Source organism: Taudactylus pleione, unplaced genomic scaffold (assembly GCF_031769625.1).
Source record: "Taudactylus pleione unplaced genomic scaffold, aTauple2 ptg000711l, whole genome shotgun sequence".
Lineage (NCBI taxonomy): Eukaryota > Metazoa > Chordata > Amphibia > Anura > Myobatrachidae > Taudactylus > Taudactylus pleione.
Window position 1 is genome coordinate 14,810,507 of NW_028285113.1, and position 19,762 is coordinate 14,830,268.

A 19,762-nucleotide genomic window follows, 5' to 3' on the forward strand; every position below is an offset into this window, starting at 1 on the left:
GGATCACTGCAGTTGTAATCCATGGCCCAACAATGTGGTGTTGTGGGTATTGTGATATTACTCCTGCAAGGAGTATCACATTTGGGCGGTTATTGGGAGATGTATCAAACCTTTTAAAGAGGACAGGTGGAGAAGGTGCCCATACAACCAATCAGATTGTAGCAATTATTTTACAGCCCTCACTTGATAAATGGTAGCTGGAAGCTGATTTTGCTACGGGGCCAGTAGATTTAGTATTTTGTCCCCGGATCTAAAAATACATATCTGCTTATAATATGATTTGTTCTATATGTCTTTCTTGACTTTCTAAACCTATAACCACGCGGCTAACCGTTCAGACACCCCAGCTTTCGTTCGGGCACGTGTCCTCCTGGATTCCGTCGGCCGCCGGTCGCTGGTCTCTAAAACTACATCCTATATTAAGATACTGTATATTTTGTGATGGGATACCTGGTTTACTTAGGATACTCCAAAATCTTTCATGCAAAACCTTTATATTTCCATTTTGCAAACTCCAGATGAACCCAAATTAAAAAGGCTATATTGGCATCTGTCTCATAACTGTTTTACCTTATACAATGCTCAGCAAATATTGAGCGGTGTTTATGGGAAACTTTTATGCTATAGGGTTGTTATCTGAATGTTTACCAAGTTGCATTTGTGTTTACAAAGACTGGCAAATGTGTGTTTTTACAAATTTAGTCGTTTGTCATTTTTGCACATTAAAATTGCTGGGATGTATGTAACTGAGTTGTATTGCATCCCCGTGTGTCTGAAACTGCTACTTGATGGAATGATGTAATAATAATGTGCAAATGTACAGTAACCCAATAGCAAACAAACAGGTCTTTGCTTTTATTACTAACCAATAGCAAACAAACAGGTCTTTGCTTTTATTACTGTACTTGTAATAGAACGGTCAAAGATTAATACCGATTAGAGATGTGTATTGACCCCTGTGTTTTGGTTTTGGATCTGGATTCATCTTCATGTTTTGGATTTGATTTTGGAACTGGGTTTAAAAAAAAAAAAATTTTTTTACATCCCACTTAAAATCATGTAATTTTTGAAATCCAAAACCCTAAATTTGGATTTAAAATCCGAATTCCGAACCGTGGGAAGATCAGAACCCCGACTCTGATCTGTCAGGATCTCCCCAGGAGATCAGAACCGCGACTCGGATCTGTCCAGATTAACGGAATTCAGGTGGATTTGGATTTCTGGAGAACCGAACCGCACATCTCTAATACTGATTGGTGGTTATTGGTTACTGTACGCTTGCACTTTTGCACCCTGTTAGTAAATATTCTGAGTGTGTGAATGGGACTTTGATGCACAGAAATCACAGATTCTTAAGTAAAAACTCCCAAAAAATAATCCATAAGACCCATGAAAAGGCAAATAGACTATTGCAAAATACCTTGTACTTATCTGATAATATTAATCACACAGTTATGATATGATGCATACTCGCCTACTGTCCCAGAACGGTTGGGAGAATCGAGTGGCACTCCCAGCCTCCCGTAAAAGTGGGCAAGTCTCCCAGAGCCGCCTGCTTCACTCGGATGCGTCGATTCGCGTCATTGTGGCCTCCCCACGCTTCACAATGTCAGTCATCGCAGCATTGTCTAGCGGAAGACAGGGCCACGATGACGCTATGACTCCAGCACAGTCTACCTCTGCCGCCGTACACCCTTCCGCAGTGCCGATCTGGCTGCCATCTCCCGGAGGGGGCAGCCCAAAGGCCGGCATTATTTGATTCAATGGTTTATTCAATATTTCCCAAGTTTCTGATTTCAGGTGCTCTGTCAGCTGGACTTAGAATGTCAGACTACTGTGAAACTTTTTGAAATGCTGGAATATTTATTTTTTGGCCATGACTTCATTGATTTTTGATCTCTGCGACAAATCAGAAGAGGCCCCTGCTGCTATTTCTTACAAAATGTTTGTGCATAGCCTAAATTGCATTAGCACCTTTCTTCAAAATGTATTATGTGATCAGCCATATTCCTGTGATCATTAGAGCAGTGCATTTTGTAGGTGCGTGTTGTTTGGTGTCTTCACTATAGACAATCGATAACCCTCATTTACAATACAGGCACTGCTGCGATACATCCTCAGTACCGGTAGACTGCATGTGTATCTAACCAGTACAGCTGAGCGAGCTGTAGTTATGAGAGGTCACAATATTGACATCTAAATCCCGGCAAGGGACTTAAAGAGGCGTCAAAATACTGACTCCTATCTTAATCCTGACGCTGGAACGCCGAAGGATGCCAGGCAGAACAAGGTAAGTCCGGGGCGCCCTTAGCGTTAGCCTTGGGGGGGAGGTTTAGGTTTAGGGAGCATAGCGGGGTTAGAGTTAAGTTTTTTTGGGGGGTTACGGTTAGGCACCCCTAGGGGGAGGGTTAGGATTAGGCGCCCCTAACCCTCCCCCCTAGGGGTGCCTAACCATAACCCCTATGGTTAGGCAACCCCGGAGGGAGGTTAGGGGTAGGCACCCCCCGGTAGGGATAGGTTTGGGGTGCAGTAACGGGGGGTTAGGGATAGGCACCCCCGGGGGGAGGTTAGGCACTAGGGGGGAGGTTAGGGTTAGGCACCACTAAGGGAGGGTTGGGATAGGGTACTCACCTGCCCTGTCGGGATCTTCTCTCTTCAGGCTGCCGGCATCAGGATATGATGGCCTTTGGGACTTCATACCAGCTGAGTTGCAGTACATACATGCAGTATGTACTGCTCATTCACAAGCCCATTGCTAGAGGGAAAACGGTAAAGAGGATATATGGCCTAAAAATGTCCAGTCTTTGGCGAATGTAGACCAAACTTTTTAATTCTGAATACAGTGTTTTATTTTTTGGTGTGTCAGAGAATATTAACAGATAATGAAATTTGCAGTCATAATACAGAACTGGGATTGTACTACATATTGTTTTTCATTATTACAAAATAGGGATGAAAAACTTTGAGACAAACCACTAAACTTTTGGACTCTCCCTAGTGTTCCCGCTAGAGTGCAGGCAGGGCGCTGGGGGTGCTGGCAGGGAGTGTTTGCGCTCCCAAAAAGGGGGTGTGGCTGGGGAGGGGCATGTCATAGGGACACGCCTCCAATTGCTCTCCCTTCACAGTAAATAGATGCCGTGGGCATGCTTTTCCCACCCACGGGACACTGTGTCCCGTGGGTGGGAAAGGCTCAGGGCATGCTGTTTTAGCGCTGCTAAAAGGGCAGGGCCCATTTTACCCTTTTAAACTTGGCCAGGGTGCTGCACCCCGTTAAAACAAGCTAGTGGGAACACTATGTGCCTGAAAGTTAGGGACAATTGGTGACTATTATATGTTAGTATCATAATCGCATTTATAATGGGTGCAGGCCTGGGTCTACGGGGGCCCTGAACCACACACCCTGCACCCAGTGTAGTACTTACCTCGTGCCAGTATGTGGGTCCCTCCTCCGTGGCTCCATTTTCCAGTGACTTCTTTGGAGGAGATGATGCTGCACAGTGAAAGCAAAGACTCTGGCACTGCGCTCCAATGCCTTTGCTCTATTGTGCGCATCTGCCATTTTCTTGAATATCACTGGGAAGATGGCGCCGCAGAGGAGGGAGCCGCTGCCAGCACAAAGTAAGATGTGGTGGGGCCTGCTGCTCGGATGAGGGGGCCCGCTGCACATGCATGCCCATGATTAATATATATATATTTAATACCTGTCCTCTTCATGCAGGGTGTACTAAGCGTCACATCCGCAATGCCGTACATACTGTACCACCCATTATCGAGTACATACCGGCGATAATATCGCTGATATGTACCTAGAAAAGTGATAAGGACAGCTCTCCCGCTAATAGCTGAGCTTTGCGATAGAGGGACTTCCGGATTTATGACCCAGATGTCCCTTTGGCGTCCTTCTGCGCATGGGCAGCAGTACGCGTGCCGTGGGGGGAGCTAGGAGGGATCCGATTTGGATACCTCCCAGATTGTTTATGGACTTCGGTCTCTTTTTGCCACCAGCCCTGATTCTTGCTAGTTTACCATTTCATGTTGTCGTCGGCCGCATGTCTCTGTACTTTGCCCTGATTGTTACCGTCCATTGTGCTGCTATGTTATTTAGCATATTCCGTTCTGCTGTATGTGGAGTTGGGACATTGCTAACTTGTCTCGTACACATATAACTTTGTTGACTGCACCAGCTTGTTGGAAACATTTATGACGCACTTTAAGACCTGTGAGCGCGAGGGAAAAGGGGCTGTTATAGATGGGAAACAGAGGATTGTCCCATAGATTTAAAGTAATACTGGGTGCAGTCATTACGATCAGGAGAGAAAATGTAAATCTGAAGTGATGCAATGGATGTGGCCTAGGGACCGTCTGGACTTTATTTCTTCTCATACATGTAAAACTACAATAAAACTTGTGGGCAGGTGTTTATTTTTGCTCAACCCCTAAGCTTATTTGCAATACAGTTACTTTTAGCAATATTATAAAACATCTGTATTAAAAATACAAAAAGCTAGCCGCAATTGCTCAGTGTGAAAAGGCCGGCCACCGGGCCTTATGGTTTTGTGCTATTTAGTATCTGGAAAAGCATCAGCCATTGTAACTCAGGTTGCAATGATGTATTTTCAGGGTGACATGGACAGGGCTATAAAACACTGCTTAAAGAAGAGTACTGATTACCTACATCCTATTTGTTCAACAGCAACTAGTCCAGTCTCAGTAGAATCTGCATTTACCGTTATACAGTGTCATGTTGTGCCGCCCTCAGGAATATGGCTGACTGCTAGTGATTGGCTGTATTTTCATGAAGATCATTTTCAAAAAAAAAATGGCTGCCTTCATTGTATGTAAATCATAATTGCCTACTCTCTTTGGTGCGACCTGGAGAGTAGGCCACCTCTTTATATCCCGTTTCACTGTCTATTGAAGTGGGCATTTGTGACGTCGTAGCCTTCCCTGCATCAGGATGTAATTTGCGTCATTTTGCAGAAGTGATTTGGGGCCTAAAGGCCCCCATACATCAGAGATTGATTGCAGGAATCATGCAATTTACAATCGATTGTGTATAAAAATCTTTCCCTTTTTCAATCGATTGTGGCAATTCTGCAATCGATTGAAAAAGGGAAAGATTTTTATACACAATCGATTGCAAATTGCACAATTGCTGCAATCAATCTCTGATGTATGGGGGCCTTAACAAAGCAAATCTCATCATGTGGGAATTTGCACGTATTGATCCAGCTGGACACAATTACAGCATCTTACAAAGGATCTATCAATACTGTATAAAGAAATATTATTTTCACACAACATTGGAGATAATGACAAATCAGTTGTATTCAAATATATACAGTTTTTTTATTTATTTTTTCCCTCAAAAAATTAAATCCTAGGCAGGTTAGACACTCTGACTTGACACTAATGTGTTCTAAAAGCAAAATAATTGCCATAATAATATCCGCAGTTAGCTAGTCCAAGCTATAAATGAATAAACCAAATAAACATTAATCTTTCGAGATTTGACTATCAAATGTTTCCTTATAAATGTACCATTGTTTTGCCCTACAAATTAGCTGATTAGGGTTGTGTATCTTGCTGCCATTGCCATAGAACTATGCTATCTGCGGTTGCCAGTGTACAAATACATTACATTTACAGCAACCTGTAGCCTGGCTGGAATGTTGATAGTGATATATTATTATAGGCTGCCAGACCTGATACTTTGGTTAGTTCAGTCAGCTTGTAGTACAAATATATTCTACAACCAGATCTATAACACCTACACAACCCGTCCTACTTGGGACAGTGCATAATCCATTTGGAATTCAAACATTTCAGTGATTTACCTTTTTAAATGTTACAGTAAGCGGTTCTCTTTCCAGCTTGTGTTTCAGATTATTATGATTTGTACTTTTAGATTCTTTTATATGCTAGAGAGCAAAGCATTAAAAAACTAAAAGACAGCTGCCGGTAAATCTTTTGCCCTCATTACCACAGGGAATAAACAGAAGGACACAGATGCTGGTTAATATATTCAGAGCCATCACATTTGCAAGATGACCAGAGGCCTAACAGCTCAATGGGTTTGTCCCAGACTTAATGATAAGGTTTCACATTTCATGTGCTTTCATATTGAAATTTTCTGAACTCCCTCCCAATACACAGACGTTTGCTGTAGCAGTTTATTCAGACAGCAAGACGTTAAGATGCAGCAAAATGCTAACTTTTAATTTCTAGATCAATGTAAAAAATATACCTTATACTTTGTGTCTATTTATATTAGATGACCGTAGTGGGCCAACAATAAAGTCAATATATTTAAACCTGCTCTTAAGTTTCTACAGTTTTGAAAACTTTTTTTTTTTTCTTTACTTTTTATATTTCTAATCTAAATTTTCCAATTGTTTTTACCCGTGAAGTAATATAATTTTAATAACTGGTGCCATAAATGTTATACTAGGACATTTATATTTTTATTCTCTTGGAGCTAAATCTCCACAGACCCCTTTGTTTCCTGCATTTTAATAACATTTTCTTGTAGAATTTTTAATTTACATTCTTCTAATTGTGCAGAATGACTGACCCACTGATCTGCCGTCACAGGATGGGGCCTAATTGCTGCAGAAAAGTTGGTCTGAAGTTTTTGCAGAGCATTTCCAATTCACTATTAAATCAACTACCTCAAGTCTAAGCACAGTTCAGGGCTTACGAAACAATGATGTTGGTGCTTCCAGATTGCTTTGGCAGCCTCATTGTTCTCGGAGCGTAAACCAGACGCACTTATGTCCCAGCCTCTTTCACAGACTTTTGTTCGTACCAAATTAATCTTTTTTCTGTATTAGCGTTCATGATGGTATGTTAAAGGACCTGCATCCTAGCAACTGGAGGCTGGTTGCTCGGCAACACAGTTACTGATAGGATTTTCTTGTTAAATGGAATGAGGTTCGGAAAAAGTTTGACTTAAAGTGAATAGGTTTCAAGGTCAGCAGATATGAATAGGCCACACAAAATGGCGCAGTTCGCTTTGTTGCTTTAAGAAGTAAATAAACTATAGTGAGAGAATTAAGTAACACGATCTGTTAATGGAATTCTGTCAGCTTCACTATTTTTGTGATATTTATATATTTAAACTTTTTACTTTTTCACTTTTATGTAAATATTGTGGTTATTAAAGTAAATACTAAAGTATATATATATATATATATATATATATATAAAAAAAAAAAAGAATCCTTATTAGCGAACATAGCAAGTTTAAGCTAATGCATGCTTTTCTAGTAAGGTCATGTTTGAGAAGCCGTTTTGGAACTATTGCTTTTAGGTCAAATTGAGCCAATATAGTTCAACTTGCTTATTTCTTCTTAAGTTTGCTTATTTCCACTTCTTTTTTTTTTTTTTTTTTACATAACTTCCTATGTCTGGTTATTATTATTATTTTTATTATAATTTTTTTAGTATTTATAAAGCAGGTTTAATGCTGGCCTGTACAATATTTAAATCATAAACCAATATTCTGTATTAGTACAGTATTTTTTATTTTAGAGGTGTACAAATACCAGCAGGAGTGTTGATGTATTAGTAGTCGAGTGCGCTACTGCTCAGTCTCCAATAAAATGGCTCCTCAATGGATTCTTCATTCCCTTACAAAGTTGGGTGATGATAATGTATCTGCATATGCATGGCACCAGCTTGCCACTGTGCATCAGCGACATTGCGAAGGACATACTTCCTCCTCTTAACTCCTGGAAACTCGCAGCGTTAACTGCTTGATCCGTTGTTCCAGAGCCCTGCACCGCTACCCATACTGAGAGGGCAGTCACTGGCTGTTGATCGGTCAGCACCCCTGTTCTGCTACCAGAACCAGATATCTGTAACAGTGAGTACGGCTGTACATCCACTACTACAAAATAAACTACAGAGCCTGGTTAAGCTACCTGAGTGGTCATTGCCTACAACTTAACCACTAGTGTTTACAGTACTCTGCACACATTCCCAACACAATGTCCCTTACAGTTCCAGAGAAATTCACCATCTACCATCTACCGACTCCTCAAAAAGGTTTAAAAAAAAAAAAAAAAGAAACCCTTAGAGTAATGTGTTAATAACGCTGATGGATGGCTGCTGTGACTCATCCAATCCGCTTTATCAACACACTGCACTGTGACGTGCCTTTATTAAAACTTCTCCAAACTGTCAGGCCCTGAAGAAGTGACAATTACTGGCGCTGACAGGCGTGAGATTCTGAAAAACTGCGTGCTCCCGGAATTGAAACACCGGTGTTTTAGACGTTTTGTTTCTAAAAATAAAGAATCTTTGGGGCCTTTTTCTTTTATAAAGGTTATTTATGTTTCTGTTTTGCAGACAATGCTGAATGATGGTTAGATTTCTTGGCCCAGATGGTTTTGTGCAGATATATTGTAATTTGATTTTAATGTAACAAAATGCATTCAAATAAATGTAGTAATGATGTGGATGAAAGCAGGCAATCCTAATATGGACATGTCATTTGTTTTCCTCCTGATGTGTGGAATATTGTATGAGTTACACTTACAACACATTTAATTGCTCGTGCAAATTCACTTATGCATAATTTATTACAACTGTGACTGGTTTCATGGTATAGAAGCTTCAGCGCAATCAGATACTGTAGATATTTACATACTAGTACAGTCAGGTAATGCCCGCAGGCACCATGTTTCACTGGAGAATTGAAATGTCTTTAATAACTCGCGTATCAAAGAGGAAGGTAGGAGATTATTAAAGAAGATTTTTAGATTGATAGACTGAAGATTTTAGCATTTATAATCCTGTTATCAAAGGAAAATTGTACAATCTGCACAGAAAGTGTTGTTCTAAGTATGTACATTGATTACTGCTGCTGTTGTAATTTATCTATATCAGACTCTCCACCTGTTTGCAATCCTTCAAACGGGCTCTCAAGACCCACTACTTCATCAAAGCCTTCCAGCTATCATTCTAACTCCTTGCTACATGCTCATTCGTCCCCATCTACCCCATCTGTGTCAACCCAGTTTGTCTTCCCCCACCTTTTTAGAATGTAAGCTCTCATGAGCAGGGCCATCTACCCTCTTGTGCTTCTCCTTACTATAGTGTCATTTACTTCTTACTCACCACTAGGGCACCTAACACTTGGTTGCTTATGCTCTGTTGCTTATCTGGGTGATATGGTCACTAATGTAGCAATATATATTATCCATGTCCTGTATTGTATTGTTCTGTAAGTCACTTGTATACAATTTGTTTTTGTACTTTGTAAGGCGCTGCGGAACACTTGTGGCGCCATATAAATAAATGCTAATAATAATAATAATAATATATAACACTTAAGGCCGGTCTAGTGTGTACGACCTCATCAGAGACGGGACCCGGCGGGGTGCCGGCATCAGCAAGTGCATATACGCTTGCCAATGCCGGGAGCAACAGCGAGGGCCATGCTACATTCGACAGCATGATCAATTTCGCTGACGACGCGTGTACACACTAGTCTAGACGATGTGTCCGATATGCCGCTCCGATCCGCAAGATCGGACGACATATCGTCTAGTGCGGTGGTCGCCAACCTTAATTGGGGTGTTTGGTACAGCTCAAGACAAATTAAACCTTCTGAAGAGCTACTAAAATTAAAAACAAAAAAATCTGGCTAATAACCGAACAATTGAAAGTAATTTAGTGAAAATGAAAAAAAAGTTTCCTAGAAAACAACAATGAATTTAATGAATACAGTGATATTGTTGCAATTTGTAAATAAAGTTTAAGAACAGGCACATTTCACTGTTAATTACCGGCTGTAAGGAGGTACGTGCAGTAGAGGAGCAAAAGATATAGGCAGGGCTGCTGTGTGATTTTCCGAGACGGCTGGGCAGGAGACACTCGCAGTGTTTGTCATGTATTGTGCCGCTCCACCGTTGCATAGACGACATGGGTGGAACTACGGGGAAGCATGTCAGGTGATCATATCGGCTATGGCAATCACTTGACTCACTTCCCTGTGGCTCCACCCACAGCGTCGATGCCACAGGGGAGCATGCATCAGACATAACTTCCACCTAGTTGGTTCCTAGCTGACTCTGCAGTACTGCAGCCAGACGAGCTACCAAAATTAGGACTGGGAGCTACCAGAAACTCACGAGCTGTGGGTTGATGACCACTGGTCTAGTGTGTACCCGGCATAAGATTTATTCTAGGCCAGGCCTGGCCAACCTGTGGCTCTTCAGCTGTTGTGAAACTACAAGTCCCAGAATATCCTCCCACCGGTCAGCTGGTAAAGCATGCTGGCATTTGTAGTTGGAGAGCCACAGGTTGGCCAGGCCTGCCCTAAGTTGTACAGGTTAAATGTTGCACAGCTGTCTGTGATGCATTATCCAGCTCTACGTTCACTATACTCCGGAGTAACGACGGACGGACCCTAGATTTAGGTTTATACATTTCCATAACCTTTCAAGTGAGCTCCACTAAGTGAATTTTCCAGCAATTGTCCGTCCAACTTGTTCATGCACAGAAAACCCCTCAAAATATGGCTTAAGAGGAATGTAATGTCATCGGGGACTGTTCAAGGGAGGAGGGCGTCCGTGTGCAGTCTCCATGCCCTCCTCTCTCCTCTCTCACCAGCGTATGCTCTAAGTAGACTCTCACAGTGTACCAAAGTCTACTGCGCATGCGCAAATGACCGGGAAAATGGTGCTGCCGCCATTTTTCCAGTTATCTCTATACTGTGCATGCTCAGATCGCCGGTGATTTCTGTGGTGCATAGTCCAAGGGTGCACTGTGGGCCTTTCTGGACCTAGGGACCCATGCACATCGCACACCCTGCACCCATTATAGGTACAGTGCCCCCAGGATTGTCTCTTTGGTCAGGGAGAGTGTCTAGGTCAGCCCTGTGGCACTCACCTGCAGAATTATAGTGTGGAAAATGAATAACCATAAAAAAAAATATGCTTTATTGGAGTAATAAAAATGGGTTTATTTATTTCCATTACCGCCAACCAGAGATGTATCATGTGATCTCTGGTAAATAGGCAAGAACCGTGATGTATATAGTTCATTGCTGTGTATGTATTCCAGTGTTACGTTACATCTTTTTTTATTCCGTGCCTTTTAATATCTTGCAAATTTACAGTAAAGAAGCATGCAACAATGACTGGGCTCCATTCAATTCAGCACGATACTGAATAGCCCTGGGAGGGAGCTCCGGAGCTATTCAATTCAGCGCGCTGTTTGGTCCGACTAAAGGATTTCTTGTTGCCCCCCCCTTGAGGCTGCGCGGAGAAATCCAACAAAAGAGCCGGCCGCGAAGCTGTTTTCCGGCTTAGTGCAGCGCTTACAGCCTCGTGGCCGGCACTTTAGTCAGAGAATGCTGGTTCTCACGACTAAACACCCAGGTTCAGTAGCGAGAACTGGCATTCTCCGACTTAACTGGCAACTGTTGGACCAAACAGTGCGCTGAATTGAATAGCTGCGGGAGCTCCCGCCCAGGGTTATTCAGCATCTCGCTGAGGTGAATCGAGTTCACTGTGTCCTGGCTACTAAGAAAACCTGTATTGAAATATACTTAACAAGGAGAAAGCCAGAGGTTGTATTCTAAGTGTATATAAAGTAAAATTTAGCTTTTATTATCATTAATTAAAAATAATCCCCATGTTTTGGAAATATGCAGTGAAATATATAATAGATTAACGATAAATAAATATAAGTGAAGAAATCAAAATAACTAAATTAATGAAAACAAATATTGTTAAAAAGCGATGTCCACTTGTCAGTCTCCAATAATACAGGATTCTGTAGTCAGTGCTGAGATACATTATGTGAGAGAACTGAGAGGAAATTACCCTAGATACAATCAAGCCTATATCGGCTAAAGTGGTAAGTATATTTTTGCATACACACTGTCAGATGTGTTAGATGAATGATTGAACGATTTGACCAATGATTTGAACGATTTGAACTATGAACGATTTTTGACTGCATTAAAATTACTGAAATCGTCCAAGTCTGACTGCAAACACATCAGATGTCAGATATCGTTATCTGACCTTCGGTAACGCGCATCGTTCATCGTTCATCTGACAAACATGTCAGATTTTCCTTCAGATGTGAATGAGTGAACGATTTTTAAAATCATTATCGTTCAGATTTGAAGAATAATCTGACCGTGTGTATGCACCATTAGTCTTTAACATTAAGCGCAATTTCTATCCAACCTTTATTGAAATATACTTAACAAGGACCTGGTGAATCTTTTTTTCTCCAGTGCCAGCCAGTGATAGCCCTGTGATGCATACATAGAAGCCCAGGGGTGGATTTAGCAGTCAGGTCGCCCCTAGGTACAGCATTATTGCCCCTCTCCTCACAATTCTATTATTTTCATTATTAGGTTATATAGGAAACTGGATAAAAGTTTGTGTAAAATGTACTCTGGCCTGTATGCTAGATCTTTGTCTCTGAAAAGCTTTCAGTTGAAGAGCTCCGCGGGCAGTTTGGTAGCAGTAACCGGTAGCAGCAGGCTGCCAGTCACATGCACATCACAGACCCGCCCCTTTTATGTCATGGCTGGCCCCAATCTTAGCACCCCCACACACACACAGCACACACACCCCCAAACACACACACCACTACCACCATTAAATATCCACTTGGGAAAATATATCAAATCTTCTAAGGCTGGATACACGCTAGACATTGTGTCGTCCGATCTGGTGGATCGGAGCTACATATCGGGCACATAGTCAAGTGTGTACCCACTATGTGGCTGCCAGTGTGCGCTCCCGCGGGTCGTCCGTGATATCCTCCATCGGCCATACATGCAGGGCTGAGGGGGGATGTTGTTAGCGAGGGCCATGCTGCCAAATGCAGCATGGCCGTCGCTCCATCGCTGCCCACATCGGGAAGTGTGTGTGCACTTGCCGTTTCCGCCGATGTTGGGCTGGGTACACATCGTATAGTGTGTACCCACCCTAAAGTAGCTCATCAGCCCCGAGGTAGCATTTATCAAGTACATACTATAAAGTGATCGGTAGAAGCTGATTGGTTGCTATGGCAAATTTCTCCACTTCTCCACTCTTTAGAAGGTTTGATGCACCTCCCCCTAAGTGCTGCCTCCTGACACTCACCTGCAGCAGGTAGCCATGCTAATAGTGAGGTGCTTCTCTAAAATTCTGCCTGACACAAATTGGCACAAATACTTCACAGAAACGCACTGGATGGATGGATGGATTCACATGCATGAGCCAGGTTGAGTTAAATCAGAGAGACTCAAGTCTCCTCATATTTGAGATTTCCCCAGGATACTGTCCTAAATATGTGTGAGTGTAATGGATGGGAAGGTAACATTACTTGTGAAAGAGGGCTGCAGTGGATAAAACTGAGCAATGTACTGTGGTTCATAACTAAACATCTCCATTTCGGAGGTAAGCAGTCCTTTAAAATGAAGGTGCAATGCCAGTGGTGTAGGGACACCTCCCAACTATCATGATCTGCGGGCTCTGTCCCACTTCTAACAAGCCAGACTTTTAGGTAAAGGAAGTCCTGTTCACTGCTGCTCTGCATAGAGGTGTGCGCCAAATTCTAAAGGAAGGGCATTGGCCATGAAGAGGCCCAGGGCATCTGGAGCACTGGGCATGCACCTTTCCTGTGTGTGCCCATGTCTTGCTCCATCCACTACAATTGTAGGGCGGTACTGTGCATTTATTATACCTGCTAAAGTGTCAGACTAGTGTAGAGTGATTATGCCCCCACAGCTTTCACAGGACAGCGGCACATGCACCATTGTACCAGTGTGTTGGAGAGAGAGAGAGATGATGGGAAGAGTGGGAGAGATAGAGAGATTGGAGGAGGAGGGGAAGAAAAAGATGGGAGGAAAAGGAGGAGAGAGACTGGAGGAAGAGATTAAGGCAGCGGACATAGAGGCTCTGATTCAGAGATGTACGAAAATGCCACTGCAGCTGCGAATCTGTACGAAAATATGCAAATGTCGCAGCCACCAGGATTTGTATTGAGAAGCTCACTGGCGGCTCCGCAAATCCACGCGATTACGTACAAAGGCTCCGCATCTGTCGCAGATCAGTCGATAATTGGCCTTCTGAGTAACCCTGTGTTCGCACGGAATGGCCGGAAGAACGGAGATACCGGAGCCAATTTTAGTGGGCGCGGTGCGACTTCGATGCCTGCGCAGATTACAGATAAAATAAGTGAAGAACTCATACAGAGCTTCTGATAAATGGACTTTTGCGAAAACAAATCGTGCATTGGCTCACAGCTTCAGCCAATGTAAGGCAATGGTCACAGATTTCATAGTCTGCTAGAGAACATAATGGGCCTGGCAGAAGGGCACCGACAGGGCAGGATCCCTAGTGATTGGTTGTCAGACACACATATGAGAACATGAAGCTGACAGCAACACACCCATTTATAGCCTTCCCACAGCCAGCAGAGGCTGTGGCAACATGTGCAATCTACTGCGCCGTCACGTGTACCCTGATAGGACAGGTCCGTTATATGTTTAGAATTATTTTTTTCTTTCTTAATTAGGGACAATTAGTCATCACAGTCACTTGTATGGGGCTAGCTATAGTATAACTCCCAACACAAGAGAGTTTTTTATGGGTGTTAACTTAACCATTAAGGGTCTCATTGTGAGTTCATGCATAGGAAAAGAGACACACACACACATTTAAGATCTCAAGATGCATCCAATAACAGGAGTATTTAAACCAGGAGTGCAAGTGTGCTTGTGTACGTACGCCTAATGATTGCACGCTAACTCATTTTTTTCACAATATAGAGCCGTATTCAATTTGAGCAGAGCCGCAATACTTTTTCGCGTCCCGGACTTTTCGCCTAGGCGGAAAAGTATCGCGGCCATGCCCACTTTACCCCGTTTTCAATTTGAAAGTACGTGAAAACGGGACCCGGCGAAACTTGAACAGGCGGAAAGTCCTGTCAGATTTGGGGAAATCAGCCTGCCACCCCCCAACAGATGCTCTGACATGGGGGTTCACTATGGTTTCCTCCCGATTCGGCTTGCTGAAGGTATTTGGTGTTTTTAAACGGGCTCAATAGCTGCTAAATAGCGTTTCTCTATACGTATTGCAGAATAGTATTCAGGAGTATTTATTCCAGAAAATAACTTATCCCAGCAAATTTGGGGTACTTGAAAATGGGGGCCAGCATATTTAAAAGTTGCTAAAGTGAAGTTGAAAAAAATCATGAAAAATCCACCTGCTGCAAGCACCGGCAATAAAAAAAACATTTGGGGCATATTTGGGGACCCCCCCCAGGGTCAAGTTCACTAGTTTTTAACTTCGTCCCCCAACATTTTTTTTTAGCCCCCTTTTTCAAAGTTATTGTTTGGGGTGTTCTTAAGTGTTTTTTACCTTTGGGGCACTGTCTGAAGGCTGCACGGGGGTTCCCACAACGTTGCACCCCAAAACCCCAATTCTGCACTTTTTTCCACCTGCTATTCATAGGCGAAACTTTTTCGCCTAGTACATTGCATTGACTTTCCGCCTAGGCGAAAAGTCTTTCAAATTGAATATGGGGTAAAAGCAAAACAGGCGAAAATGACGTCATCGGCGAAAAAGTATCGTGGATCTGGACTTTTTCGCCTCAAATTGAATACGGACCATAGTGTTATAAAGTGTCACATAAGAGAGAATAGTGTTACTATAATAAATGTAAAGGTCACATTTCCCATATAAAACCTATTTAAATGCAAACTCACATTTGCTGTTTAAGCCTTAATCATACGGGAATCTTGTTTCCTGCAGAAGTCCAAATGGAAATGTCAATTAATGCATATGAAATGTCGTAACTTCACATAATAAAGCTGCCACGTTAGTGAATCAAGGGTCGATCAGCCATCGGCCAATAGGAAGCGGCTGGGTAGTGCTGGGTAGAAGGGCTGTTTGAATGTCATTTTTGAAAAAATTTTTTAACTATACCGTTTTGTGTTTTTTATTTTTTTTATTTTCAGGAATTCAGATCTCTTTATCAAGGCTTCAAAAATAACAGCAAGGTGGAGTCAGACACATGTAACGGCTTCATGGGCTTGAAGGATGATTTCGGGCACAGTTTTGGATGCCTGTACGCAAAGAGCAGTGACACACACTTAAGTGCAATTGTACCGTGGACTATTCTGCGTAAACCAACAATGGATAAAGTTAATTCCAGAAAGGACGATTCGGACAAAGATACCTCTGAGGAGACCGGCAGTTCAAGTGGTGACTCGGAAGAAAGCACAAATTCTGACAACGAGTGTGAGCTGTCCAGGAGGCTTGTAGCAGAACCTTGTCGGGTGGTCAAGGCACACAGACCCCTCTGCCGTTCTCCTCGCATTGAGCCATACATTCTAAAGCGGAATGAGATTCTTCAAGACCTTAAAAGCGAGGATGATCCTACAGGCGCTAAAGAGATCAAGAAGCCACCCGACGTAGTGAAGGAATACCAAACAAAACTTGACTTTGCACTTAAATTGGGTTACTCGGAAGAGCAAGTGCTTCTTGTTCTCAACAAACTTGGTAGCAATGCTTTAATTAATGACATTTTGGGAGAGCTTGTCAAGCTTGGCAGCAAGAGCGAGAATGAACAAAATGGGGGTGTGAATAATACGGTTATACGGGAAGCATCTTCCTTGGAATCTCAAAGATCCGAGTCTCCTTTTCACCAGGAAGTAGTTGATGATAATGAAAACCTACGTCCAATTGTCATTGACGGGAGCAATGTTGCCATGAGGTAAGTGATCCAGGGATTGCTACACAGACAAAGTATAAGCTCTACAAAGGCTGGTACAGTTTAATACACAGGTCTGTAAAGTCATGGAACGTCATATCTTTCATTTGTGTTTTAGGTGGCAACATTAACTTTTCGTCCTTATGTAAATTATTGAGAGAGTGGTAATATTTATTCCAAATTATTTTATTTGCTCCTGATTAAATTGCTCTTTGAAATACAATAATATACTGTACTTTCTATGATTGAAAATGTAAGAGTGAGAGTGCACCAAGTCCTTCACCTCTCATCCGCTGCATAGGAGCTGAAAAGATCTGTCCTTTTTCTTTGCTGTAAGGGGGCGGAGCAGATAGGGATGAATCCATCCGTGCAGTACAGGAAGTCTATGCAGGACTGGCCAATAATAGACTAGAACCATCCCCTATGAGTGTTCAGGGACTAAATAAATACATATCTAGAACAATCGCACTGTCCTAAAAAAATGCACCAACCAACCCCGGAGCCACCGGCCCACCAGGAAAATTGTAGATGGAGCCTATGGCCAATCCGCTCCTGAATGTGGCAAGTCAGGATGGGGATCTTCCCCCATTCATGGACTGTTTTAGTTTTCTGCAGTCTTGAGGGTTATTGTCTGGTGAGCACACTGATCACCCTGCACCATAAAGTTAAATGTACGCCTGGAGACCCAGATCATGACAAAGCATGTGAAATTTACTTACAGTAGGTACAAGCTTCATTGTAGTATATTGTCTAATCTCCTGGAACGTCCGTGAGTCTCCCAAATCTCTGGCGACGCTCCCGGACGCCAAGAAGAGTAAGGCTGCCAGTGGCCACACAGCGCCACCCACTTCCTGAGTGAAGTTGGCAGTCTGGACGGGTGTTGTTGGGATTCTCGCTAAATAGCATCATCGTGGTCTCCCTTCCCCTGCTTTACAGTACCAGTAATCACAGCATTGTATAGCGAGGGCAGGGTCACGATGATGCAGGGGGACAGAGAACGTGGTGTTCCCTGTGGTTACCAGCCCAAGGCCATGCCAGACTGGAATGGTCATGCTATAACAAGAAGACCGGCAGCATGGAGTCCTAGTGTCCCTAGGGTATCTTGGCCTGCAGAAAACATTCACCACCTGAAGAGGAGAGGGAGTAAGTGCTGTGGCCCTTGCTGGCACTCATGGACATTGGGCGCATACACAAGGTTTAAAACTCATTGCGTATGATAAATGGTGCTCCAGCCAATCAGCTCTCAACTGTCATTTTTCAAACAGGTGACAGGAGCTGGTTGGCTGGAGCACCATTTATCATACGCAACGAGTTTAAAACTTGTTGCATACAGTATGATAAATCTTGTTGATAAACGGACCCCTTGTAAGTTTCTGGAATTGTAAGTGCCAATGGCTGCCACCACCTGCTGATCTTTGGGGAATGTAATTAGTAAAAAAAAATAATAATAATTGTATTTATTTTTAATAATTATGTAAGAGGATGTATACAGAGAAGAGTATTGCAACTGGAACTATAATATCAAACAGAAGAAAGTAACAAACAGTAATGTACGTTCAAATATAACAATGGGGAAAAGGCAAAGTAGTCCGATGAGTAGCATAAATACGGAATGGGAAATATGATGAAACCCATACACACCACATCTTAAGGAGAAAGGGAGGGGGATAGGGGAGAGCGCAGAGTAGGGAAGAGAGGGGATGTGAGGTCACCACTCAAAAGAAGAAAAGCATAAAGGAAGACCCATAGGTGAGACACGGAGGGGCTTATGAGTAGTCCATGGAGTCCATATAATAGCACATTTTTTTGCAGTGTTGTGGCATATTCCATGTGATAAAACATTTTAATCTTTTATTTAAAATAAATACTATAGTTTTCCATTTAATCACCTAAATCCAGATATAATCTTATTTTCTCCAAGCCTCAAGTAATCTTTTAGTGGGAAAAAAAAAGCCACTGTGCGAATAAACGGAAGGCGTCCTGTGCGAAGGAATCAATACAGGGTGGCTTGCCTCTGATTGGCTTAAGCGCTAGAAAACCATGCTTATTGGCTGTTTAGCGTATTGCCCCTTTGTGGTGAATTACTGAACTTAATTGTAAGTCATATCAAGTAAATTAATTTCTTTGCCACAAGGAGTCGGTACAGTATAACAGGGGAACCCCATGCTGTAGGTCTCCATCTTATAGTGCAGGGGTCAGGGAACTTTTTTACCTTTTACCCCAAAATATATTTAGATACGCCGACGTTACCCCCTTGATTTTAAAAGAAGGAAATCCTATAGTAGTGCCCAGGGCCAGCCCTAGCCGAAATTTTTTGGTAAGCGAGTAGGTTTTTTGGCGCCCCCCCTATGCAGTGCCCGCGATAGTGGTTTCCCCTGTGCAGTGCCCCTTGTGCCCCCATTAGTAAGCTTATATTGTGCCCCCAGTAGTAGTCCCCCTATGCAGTGCCCCCAGTAGTAATCCCCCCTTCAAGTGCCCCCAGTAGTAATCCTCCCTTCTAGAGCCACCAGTAGTAATCCCCCCTTCAAGTGCCCAAGTAGTAATCCTCCCTTCTAGTGCCCCCTGTAGTAATCCCCCCTTCAACTGCCCCCAGTAGTAATCCTCCCTTCTAGTGCCCCCAGTAGTAATCCCCCCTTCAAGTACCCCCAGTAGTAATTCTCCCTTCTAGTGCCCCCTGTAGTAATCCCCCATTCAACTGCCCCCAGTAGTAATCCTCCCTTCTAGTGCCCCCAGTAGTAATCCCCCCTTCAAGTACCCCCAGTAGTAATCCTCCCTTCTAGTGCCCCCAGTAGTAATCCCCCCTTCAAGTGCCCCCAGTAGTAATCCTCCCTTCTAGTGCCCCCAGTAGTAATCCCCCCTTCAAGTGCCCCCAGTAGTAATCCCCCCTTCAAGTACCCCCAGTAGTAATCCTCCCTTCAAGTGCCCCCAGTAGTAATCCCCCCTTGTAGCCCCCCCAGTAGAGACACACGTAATAAAGAAAAATAAAAAAACACTTACCTGAACCCCCCCGCTCCTGCTCCCGCCGCCG

General features: G+C 43.0%; 1 protein-coding gene across 1 annotated transcript in view; it reads left to right on the top strand.

Moving 5' to 3' along the window:
- Window positions 1–19,762, top strand: part of ZC3H12C (zinc finger CCCH-type containing 12C) — a 129,304-nt gene that overhangs the window by 80,902 nt on the left and 28,640 nt on the right. The window contains exon 2 of the mRNA XM_088456660.1: window positions 15,980–16,737. Coding sequence (XP_088312786.1) covers window positions 16,049–16,737 — 689 coding nt within the window. The 5' untranslated portion in view covers window positions 15,980–16,048. The remainder of the gene's footprint in view (window positions 1–15,979; window positions 16,738–19,762) is intronic.